The 10,936-nt window shown below is 42.6% G+C and overlaps 2 protein-coding genes across 2 annotated transcripts in view; one reads left to right on the forward strand and one right to left on the reverse strand.

Annotated features, from left to right (window-relative positions):
- Window positions 1-9,347, forward strand: part of FANCD2OS (FANCD2 opposite strand) — a 26,869-nt gene extending 17,522 nt beyond the window's left edge. The window contains exon 3 of the mRNA XM_003785447.1: window positions 9,131-9,347. The gene's annotated coding sequence lies outside the window, so the exon portion shown is untranslated. The remainder of the gene's footprint in view (window positions 1-9,130) is intronic.
- Window positions 1-10,936, reverse strand: part of FANCD2 (Fanconi anemia complementation group D2) — a 73,521-nt gene that overhangs the window by 12,399 nt on the left and 50,186 nt on the right. Inside the window, 7 exon segments of the mRNA XM_012802473.2 lie at window positions 615-737; window positions 999-1,089; window positions 2,958-3,088; window positions 4,576-4,686; window positions 9,203-9,321; window positions 9,448-9,623; window positions 9,801-9,814. Coding sequence (XP_012657927.1) covers window positions 615-737; window positions 999-1,089; window positions 2,958-3,088; window positions 4,576-4,686; window positions 9,203-9,321; window positions 9,448-9,623; window positions 9,801-9,814 — 765 coding nt within the window.

Below are 10,936 nucleotides of genomic sequence, written 5' to 3' on the forward strand. Positions count from 1 at the left end.
CGGGCTGGGGATTTGAACCCGCCACCTTAGGTGTACGTGGCTGGCGCCTTAGCCGGTTGAGCTATAGGCACCGAGCCGAGAAGTTCCTGTTTTAAACCTCATTTTCCTCAACAGTAAAATAGGGGTAATGATACCCACAGAATCACAGAATTACCAAAGGGATCAAATGAGATAAATAAGGTGAAAGGGCTTTATAAACCAAAAAGACTACAAGTCTAAGACAACTATTGATATTCTGAGACAAATCCATTAGGTGAGACACACATGAATAGCTACAATCACCTTGTTGTTCTAAAGGTAGTTAAAATATTAGAAAAATGGTTTCAAGTTTAAAGGATAGAAGGACGGGCAAGGAGAAATTTGGTTCTCCAAGCTCCAGTGAAACTCCTTTGCTGACTGTAACTACAGAAAATTCATTCCTGAACAAGGTTCTCTCATATGTGTTGGCTGAGAGGCCTTTGGAAGGAATGCACAGTAGCTACTCTTTGTTGAATAAGTGACTATATCTACCCTGTATCAGAATGAGATGAGAAGTAGTTATTCAGAAACTACATATATTGCAGTGTGACTGTCATCTCATCTTATCAAAAAACTAGAGGCAAGAACGCCCTTACCTGGTCAGTGTAGGGAATGTGGAGGAAGATGCATCTTTAGGAGAACTGATTAATTCTGGGACACCAACGCCAGCAATCTCCTCTATGGCCTTCAGAACACTATCTGTGTGTTCCAAGTAGATACTGCATTGAGAAGCAAATCAATATTTGACTTATTGATTAATAAGGTTGGATACAACCACAGATTGCTCTATTTTCTCTATGAATTAACAATAAGGAAGTATAAAACACAATTAGAGGATTTAAAGATTCACATATTCCAAATAGTGTTCATTGCTTTCAAGTTCCTCCTCACAAAGATCATTTCTCAGTCTGTGACAAGACAAAGGATCCCAACAAAGTGGAAAAAGGCTATTTAGTTTATTGGGAGAGACCAAAACTTACCAGAGCATAGCATGGAGCTGGTCATTAGAGACGTTCTTCTCCTTCTCCCCACTAGGCCATACCCGACAGAGGAACTGTCTGGCCAGGGAAGCTGTTAGAAAACAAGATAAAGGCATCTAAGGAATGGGAAATAAACAGTACTTGTTTTTACTAAAATCTTCCTAGTCTAATGGGAAATTTGTTTTTTTTTTTTCAGACAGAGTCTCACTTTGTCACCCTCAATAGAGTGCCTGGTGTCATAGCTCACAGCAACCTCAAACTGTTGGACTTAAGTGATTCTCTTGCCTCAGCCTCCCAAGTAGCTGGGACTAATGGCACCTACCACAACACAAAGCTATTTTTAATGTAGTTGTCATTGTTTGGCTGGCCTAGGCCAGGTTTGATCCCGCCAGCCTTGGTGTATGTGGCTGGAGAAGTAACCCCTATGTTATGGGCGCTGAGCCTAATGGGAAATTTTTAAAAAGCTGTCACATTCACACTCCATTGGCTCTTCTGTCAGAAATGAACCCATTTGTCTAAGATGTAACACATCCCACCTTTGCCCCATCCTTAAACATAGCTGGCGGGTTTGAATCCAGCCCGGGCCTGCCAAACAACAATGACAACTACAACCAAAAAATAGCCAGGCATTGTGGCGGGCACCTGTAGTCCCACCTACGTGAGAGGCTGAGGCAAGAGAATCACTTAAGTCCAAGAGTTTGAGATCGTTGTGAGCTGTGACGCCATGCATTCTACCAAGGGCAACATAAACTCTATCTCAACAACAACAACGAAAAGGCTCAGTGCAGGTAGCTCAAGTGGCTAAAGTGCCAGCCACATATACAAGAGCTGGCAGGCTCAAATCCAGCCTGGGCCTGCCAAACAACGACAACCACAAGCAGAAAATAGCCGACTGTTATAGTGGATGCCTGTAGTCCCAGCTACTTGGGAGGCTGAGGCAAGAGAATCGCTTAAGCCCAGGAGTTAGAGATTGCTATAGCTATGATGCCATAGCACTCTACCCAGGGTGAGAGCTTGAGGCTCTGTCTCAGAACAAATAAACAAACAAAAAAACACACACAGAGAAATGACATGTTGCCAGAGAGTGGGAAAGGGGATGTTACTCCTCCTGGGCAGGTCAATAGCAGTGGCCAACATACAGATTCAGACCAAACCTTCTTCTCTTAATCAATAAGGCATGATAAAGATTGTTTTGCATTTCTTATTCTTTTTGGAGACAGAGTCTCACTGTGTCACCCTCTGTAGAGTGCTGTGTCGTCATAGCTCACAGCAACCTCAAACTCTTGGGCTTAAGAGATATTCTTGCCTCAGCCCCTCTAGCTGGGACTACTAGGGAGGCTGGGTATTTTTAGAGATGGGGTCTTGCTCTGGCTCAAGTTGGTCTCAAACTTGTGAGCTCAGGCAATCCTGAGTGCTAGGATTATAGGCATGAGCAACTGCGCCTAGCCTGTCTGATATAATTAAAAATAAATGTAGCTCAGCAGTTACAGTGCCAGCCACATACACATAGGGCCTGCCAGACAACAGAGACAACTGTAACAAAAAATAGCTGGGCATTGTGGTGGGCCCCTGGAGTCTCAGCTACTTGGGAGGCTGAGATAAGAGAATCATTTAAGCCCAAGAGTTGAGGTTGCTGTGAGCTGTGACGGCATAGCACTCTACCCAGGGAACAACAGTGAGACTCTGTCACAAAAATAAATAAATAAATGAATAAAGGAAGAACACGATTAAACAGAAAATTATCTAGCTAACTGATCTAATCAAACTCAGATTGAGCAATGTTGGCCAAAATCAGTCATAGTTTCTTCTGGGTCCTTCTTGGTACAGCAAGAGGGCCTATGCAAGGTTACATGGGGATTTACATGGAAAAATGTACAAAGTCCTGGGAAGCCTCAAGTTTAGAAGTATAAGAAATTAATCCTATTAATGGAAAAGAAAAAAAAGATCTGGGCTCATCACCAATTCTTTCTTTTTTCGGGGCAGGAACTCTAGATTTTTCCAAAATGACCATCAAAAATCTGATGAGATAAAGAGCACACTGGAAATTAGGAATGCTCTGATGGAAATTCTGCAAGTAATGGAAGCTCTGGCTGTAAAGAGAAAAGAAAAACAAAAAGCAAAAAATACAACATTAGCATATGTATCACAGATATGTTTACATCCTCACGTCCTTTAAGTGTTTCATGGGTTAATTAGAAGCTGTAGTAACAACTTTCTCTCAAGCATCTTGGTAGAAAACCATATTTTTGGATGGAGAAAGCCAAGGCAAAAGAGAGCTCCACAAATGGAACTATTGGCCTTTGATATATGCCAAGAAACCCAAGGACCGTGCTAACATATACAACCCTGTATATTATTTGCTCTTGAAGCCTTAGACAACATGCTTAAAACAATGCTTAAAATGTGGTTCATATTGAGAAGTGAAAGGAAGTTATTAACATAAAGTAGAGCAAGTACAGCTTTGAGTAAATGCATCAGATATGGTCACTATCAATACACTGAAGTATGGGAGATGGAGAATCACATCTAATCCAAAAATATAGTTACAAAAAAACTAGAGTCAACTCCTGATTGATTGATAGGGTATAAGCCACTGTACTATATTTAACATTTTTTTTTTTGAGACAGAGTCTAAAGCTGTCACCCTGGGTAGAATACCATGGCGTCATATTCACAGCAACCTCCAACTCAGGCTCAAGTGATCTTGCCCCACTTTTTTTTGAAATAGAGTCTCACTATGTCACCCTCGGTAGAGTGCCGTGGTGTCGCACCTCATAGCAACCTCAAACTGTTGAGCTCAAGTGATTTTCTTGCCTCAACCTCCCTAGTAGCTGGGACTATAGACGCCTACCCACTGAGCTATAGGAGTCGCCTTGCCTCACTTTTTATATATTTAGTAGAGATGGGGTCTTGCTTTTTGCTCAGGCTGGTCTTGAATTCATGCACTCAAGCAATCCACCCACCTTGGCCTTCCAGAGTGCTAGGATTACAGGGGTGAGCCACCACGCCTGGCCTAAAATTTTTAAAAGTCCTGTCCTATGGGCAGGAATTACAAGCACTGAGGCTGACCCAGTGATCAGGAGAGGTGAGAGAAAAAGACTAGTCACTCTTGCTGGAGCTGGGGTAGGAGGTTGAAAGCTAAGCCCCGGAGATCACCTTCCCACCTCCCTTGTCCACTGCCTAGCCCTTAGCCATATACAGTCTCCCTCCAAGATTGTGGGGAATGAGATAAGTAACCAGTGATAACTAGTTCATGACTGATTATCCATCACTGCTGGGAGACAGAGTAGATCTCTGGATAATCAGGAGTTGACTAGAGATGGTCAATGTTTTCATGATCATTACCTGAAAAGACAGTATATAGGCTGATGCATTCATGAAGATTTAGCATGATTTATTGAATAGTTTCTAATGCTTCAGGATTTATCTGAATACATAGGTGAGAAAGCTCATCTATTAAGGAAAGTAGCTGAAAAATACTGATTTCCTTCCCACCCAGAGTTACTTCAAAGAAATCTTTCCAATCTTAATCCCAGGAGTGCTTTGGGAGAACACTGGGGTATGTAGTCTGACCCACCTGAGCAGTTCCTCCAAGGCCTGATCACGTTCTCCTGGCTTCAGTCGGCCACTAAGAACCCCAAGGGCTGAGTACAGTAAATTATAATTTTCAGGTCGAGAAAATCCACTCCTAAGGGAAAGTTAATGTAAGAAAGTTTAGCTTAGTTTCAGGAAGATTAATTAGATAGCATTTGAGGACCCTGGTCTCTAGTCCATATCTCCAATAAGTCAACAGAGATTAAAAAAAAAATTTAGGCTGGGCATAGTGGCTCATATCTGTAATCCAGGCACTCTGTGGAGCTAAGACGGGCAGATCCCTTGAGCTCAAGAGTTTGAGACCAGCCTGACCAGCAAGACCCCATCTCTACTAAAAATAGAAAAATTAGCCAGGCATGGTGGTGGGTGCCTATCCCAGCTTCTTGGGAAAGTGAGGTAGGAAGATCCCTTGAGACCAGTAGTGTGAGGTTCCTGATGACACCATGACATTCAACTCAGGACAATAGAGTGAGACTTTGTCTCAACAAACAAACAAACAAACAAACAACAAAAAACACTTAAATACCAAATTCAATCACAGTTTTTTTGGTTTTTTTCTGAGACAGAGTCTCACTTGATCACCCTTAATAAGAGTACCATGGCATCATAGCTCCTAGTACCCTCAAATTCTTGGGCTCAAACGATTCTCCTGACTCAGTCTCCCAAGTAGCTGAGACTATAGGTGCCCATAACATCTGGCTATTTTTTAGAAACAGGGTCTCGCTCTGGCTCAGGCTGGTTTCAAACCTGTGAGCTCAAGCCATTACCTGCCTTGGCCTCCCAAGTGCTGGAATTACAGGCGTCAGTCACAGTTCTATGTATCAGATTAGAAGCTGAAGCGCACCCAAAATAGTCTTTCTTTAAAGATAAAGGTTTTGGGCAGTTCCTGTGGCTCAGCCAGTCGGGGGCCAACCCCATATACTGACAGTGGTGGCTTCAAACCTGACCCAGGCCAAACTGCAACAAAAAAATAGCCAGGCATTGTGGTGGGCGCCTGTGGTCCCAGCTACTCGAGTGGCTGAGGCAAGAAATCACCTAAGCCCAGGAATTGGAGGTTGCTGTGAGCAGTGATGCCATAGCACTCTACTGAGGGCAATAAAGTAAGACTCTGTCTCTACAAAAAAATTAAATAAATATAAAGACAAAGGTTTTTTAATTAAATCATAGCTGTGCATATTAATGCAATCATGGGGTACAATGTGCTGGTTTTATATACCATTTGAAATATTTTCATCAAACTGGTTAACACAGCCTTCCTAGCATATTCTTAGTTATTGTGTTAAGACATTTATATTCTACCCTTAATAAATTTAACATGTACCCTTGTAAAATGCACCATAGGTGTGGTCCCACCAATTATCCTCGTTCTACCTATTCTCCCTTCTCCCCTCCTTCCCTCTCCTCTTTCCCCTTCTTCTTGGGCTATAGTTGGCTTTCATATGAAAGCTATAAATTAGTTTCATAGTAATATGAAACTAATACATAGGGCTGAATACAACAGAGGTTTATTTATTTATTTATTTATTTGAGACAGAGCCTCAAGCTGTTGCCCTGGGTAGAGTGCGGTGGCACCACAGCTCACAGCAATCTCCAACTCTTGGGCTTAAGTGATTCTCTTGCCTCAGCCTCCCAAGTAGCTGGGACTACAGGTGCCTGCTACAATGTCTAACTATTTTTTGGTTGTAATTGTCATTGTTCTTTGGTAGGCCTGGGCTGGATTTGAACCCACCAGCTCTGGTGTATCTGGCTGGCACCTTAGCTGCTTGAGCTGCAGGTGTGAAGCTGACAGAGGTTTATTTTTAAGGGAAGAAAGCTCTCCCTCATTCCTTACAGGTTAGAGATAAGTCTAGGTAAGAGATGATGGGAGTCTGGAAGCAGTGGAGAAAGAGGAACGGATGGCTATCTGTAGGTTACCTAGAAGGAAAAATCAACAGGTTTGGGTAATCAGATGTAGAAGAGACAAAGGGCAGAAAGTAGAGGGAAGGACTAAGATAAATGCTACTTTCTGGCTCAGGCAAGTGGTAGTACCATTTACCAAGCCAGGCAAAGCTGAAGGAGCACTGGTAAGGATGCTATGCTCTGTTTTGGAATGTGATGAGTCTGAAGTGTCATGATACATCTAGGGAGGTGTTGAGTAGGCAGTTGAACTCCTTCCTTTACCTTCTCCTGAAGGCCACTTACACCTTCAGGGTTCAATCAAGTGCTACTGCTTCCATGATTTTTTCATGGGAAAAAAAATCACTCCATCTCACATCGTGTTTAGCTCTTTGCCACATAATCTAAAATTTAATTACAACTTGTTTAAGTAACAATGCCAGTCTAATAACAGTCTTGTCAGCCAGGCAGGGTGGCTCATGCCTATAATCCTAGCACTCTAGGAGGCCAAGATGGGTAGACTACTTGAGCTCATGAGTTTGAGAGCAGCTTGAGCAAAAGAGACCCCATCTCTACTAAAAATATAAAAAGTGAGGCAAGAGTGGCTTGGGCCCTGTGTCTCAAGCGGCTAAGGCACTAGCCATATACACCTGAGCTGGTGGGTTCGAATCCAGCCCGGGCCTGCCAAACAACAATGACGGTGGCAAGCAAAAAAAAATAGCCAGGCATTGTGGCAGGTGCCTATAGTCCCAGCTACTTGGGAGGTGGAGGCAGGAGAATTGCTTGAGCCCAGGAGGTAGAAGTTACTGTGAGCTGTGATGCCACAGCACTCTACCCAGGGGGACAGCTTGAGGCTCTGTCTCAAAAAAAAAAAGTGAGGCAAGAGGATCACTGAAGCCTGAACTGGAGGTTGCTGTGAGCTATGACATCATAGTACTCTACCCAGGCAACAGCTTGAGACTCTGCCTAAAAAAAAAAACCCACTTCCCTCCCCCGCAAAAAAAGTCTTCTTCAGTATCATAATAGAAAACTTGCTACAAAAAACTACACTAAGATAACAAGTTTGAGGAAAATTTTTCAAATTGTATATAAAACCAGAACATTGTACCCCATGATTGCATTAATGCACACAGCTATGATTTAATTAAAAAAAAAAAAAAAAAAGAGGGAAGCACCTGTGGCTCAAAGGAGTAGGGTGCCCGCCCCATATGCTGGAGGTGGCGGGTTCAAACCCAGCCCCCAGCCAAAAAAAAAAAAAAAAAAAAAGAAACTGGACTAAGAATCAGATGGCCAGATTAAGTTAACTTACCAGCAAGTCACCTAATTTGTCAAATCGTGACTCTGTTAAGACTTTGAGTATCTGAGTCTAATGGGTGTGGCTTGGCGCCTGTAGCTCAGTGAGTCAGGTACTGGCCACATACACCAAAACTGGTGGATTCGAGCCTGGCCCAGGCCTGCTAAACAATGACAACTGAAATAATAAAAAAAAAAAGTCCGGGTATTGTGGTGAGCGATTTAGGTCCCAGCTACTCAGGAGGCTGAGGCAAGAGAACTGCTTAAGCCCAAGAGTTGCAGGTTGCTGTGAGTTGTGATGCCACAGCACACTATGGAGGGTGACATAGTGAGACACTGTCTCAAAACAAACAAACAAAAAATGACTCAGAGCAGGGATCCTCAAACTTTTTAAACAGGGGGCCAGTTCACTGTCCCTCAGACCGTTGGAGGGCTGGACTGCGGGCACTGGGACTAGTCAGCTGCTAAGCAGGACAGGTAGCAGCGGCAAAAACACCTGGCAGGCCAGATAAATGTCCTAGGCAGGCGGCATGTGGCCCACGGGCCATAGTTTGAGGACGCCTGACTCAGAGGGTGAAAGATCAAATGAAATGATACAACACTTCAAAAACGTAATAACTGAGCCCCCTACCCTAGAAAAAGAAACTTTTCTTGAGTCCTTTAGTCCCAGCCCCTTCAAGGGTGGGAGGTAAAATTCCAAGAAGAGGCCTAGAGATAAGGAGGTATGCAGGGAGGGGTGGATTCCAGAAAAAGTCCCTGGTGGAAAGTCCCAAGCTTTCAGAAACTTTCTCAACTTATGTACCCCCACCTTGAACTATGTAACCCCCAATGTGACCCCTGAGCTAATGTTACCCCCACTCTAAGCTAACTACAATGTTTGGCTTTTGTTTTTTTGCTTGCTTGCTGAGTTATGCAGAAAATAAGGTATAAAAAGGCCACCTGCCTTCCATTCAACACCGAGTGCTTGCCTAAGTAATAGTCCTCTGCGTAGGTGTAATAAATTTCTACTTAATTATTGCATCAAGTAGGGCCTGAGTCTTTTTCTCAGCTGAGGGAGTCACAGCAAAAAAGAATAAGGCAGCTGGGTGCAGTGACTCATGCTTACCAGCCTGAGCAACAGCAAGACCTCATCTCTGCTAAAAATAGAAAAACTAACTGGGAGTTGTGGTGGTTGTCCCAGCCACTTGGAAATCTGAGGCAAGAGGATCTCTTGAAGTCCAAGAGTTCAAGGTTGCTGTGAGCTACAGCACGAAGGTACTCTACTCAGGGCTGGAGAAAGATTCTGCTTCAAAAATAAAACAAACAAAAAACCCAAACGAATAAAGCATCATATTTACATAAGATTTTTGAGCCTTCTTTTGTACACTTAGTGCCTTGGTGACACCAAGTAAAATTAAGTATATACCCATTTCTCTTTATTGCCATACTTCCTATATACTCACCAAGCAAAAAGCCCATGAAAAATCTGCAGTATCCTCTGATAGCAGGAAGACATTATGTAGTACTCTTGAACTTTCATTCCTGGTCCATCAACCACATCATGATTCTCAGATGCTAAGCACTAAAAAGGAAAATGATTCTAGGACACTTGCTTCAGCAACTGCCCTCATTTTTCTCAGCCAAAAATGAAATCTTGCATTAACTTAGTAATTTCTAAGTCTCTATAATGATAAAATTAGCATCTGACCTGGAAGTAGTTGTGAATATTCTCCAGATGGTTACAAATTGGGGTCAGCAATTGGACAACGCAATGAGCAATTTCTTGGGAAGATTTTTGACGGAGATGTGAGAATCCAATATCCCGGTTTCCTTTATTCTGTAATAATTTCAGAGTTATGATGGGAAGAAATTGCTAGATGGCTTCTGTGAAACTAAGGGTTCACTATGTAGTTCAGTGAAACTTGTTTCACCAGGTAGGGGCAGATGGGACAAACAGGTTTCTTTTTTTTTTTTTTTATTAAATCATAGCTGTGTACATTAATACTATCACGGGGTACAGAGTGCTGTTTCTATATACAATTTGAAATACTTTCATCCAACTGGTTAACATAGCCCTCATGTCATTTTCTTAGTTATTGTGTTAAGCCATTTATATTCTACATTTAGAGAGATTCACATGTACCCTTATAGGATGAACCATAGGCGTGATCCCACCAATCACCCTCCCTCCACCCATTCTCCCCCCTCCTTTCCCCATATTCTTGGGCTAATATTGGGTTATAGTTTTCCTATGAAAGCTATAAGTTAGTTTCATAGTAGGGCTGAGTACACTGGATTCTTTTTCTTCCATTCCTGACATACTTTACTGAGAAGAATACAAACAGGTTTCTTGACTAAGACTACATTCTGACAGAGATAAAAATCTTGCTCCTTGGCTGGGCACCTGTAGCACAGTGATTATGGAGCCAGCCACATACACTGAAGGTGGCAGGTTCAAACCTGGCTGGGGCCAGCTAACCAACAATTATACCTGCAACAAAAAATAGCTGGGCATTGTGGCAGGAGCCTGTAGTCCCAGCTACTTGGGAGGCTGAGGCAAGAGAATTGCTTCAGCTCAAGAGTTTGAGGTTGCTGTGAGCTGTGACGCCATAGCACTCTACTGAGGGTGACATACCAAGACTCTGTCTCAAGAAAAAAAAAAATCTTGCTCCATCTTCAAATAATGGACAGACTGGTTTTTGTAGAGTAAGAACCATGTTTGATTGAGAAATATAGACCCATCACAACTAATGAGATAAAACTCACAAAAAAGTACAATCATTTAGGTTAACAAGCACATAGAACAAATAGTAAGTACAAAGAAGAAACAAGTAACTGGCTATATTAATGTTTAAACATTTATACTCAAGATTTCCCTATTTTGTTGTTTGTACCATCTACCTGCTTCCCCAGTTACTAGGTATACATTTGTATGTTGTATACACAGTTGAGGTCCTCTTTCTTTAGACCAGTGGTTCTCAATCTGTGGGTAGTGACCCACAGGAACTGTATTAAAGGGTCACCACATTAGAAAGGTTGAGAACCACTGCTCTAGATGGTCAACTATTTTTTCTTTCTTTGAGACAGAGCCTCAAGCTGTTGCCCTGGGTAGAGTGCTGTGGCATCACAGCTCATAGCAACCTCCAACTCCTGGGCTTAAGCGAATCTCTTGCCTCAGCCTCCCAAGTAGCTGGGAC

The sequence above is a fragment of the Otolemur garnettii genome, unplaced genomic scaffold (genome assembly GCF_000181295.1).
Source record: "Otolemur garnettii isolate 467f Iridium unplaced genomic scaffold, OtoGar3 scaffold00015, whole genome shotgun sequence".
NCBI classification, from domain to species: Eukaryota; Metazoa; Chordata; class Mammalia; order Primates; family Galagidae; genus Otolemur; species Otolemur garnettii.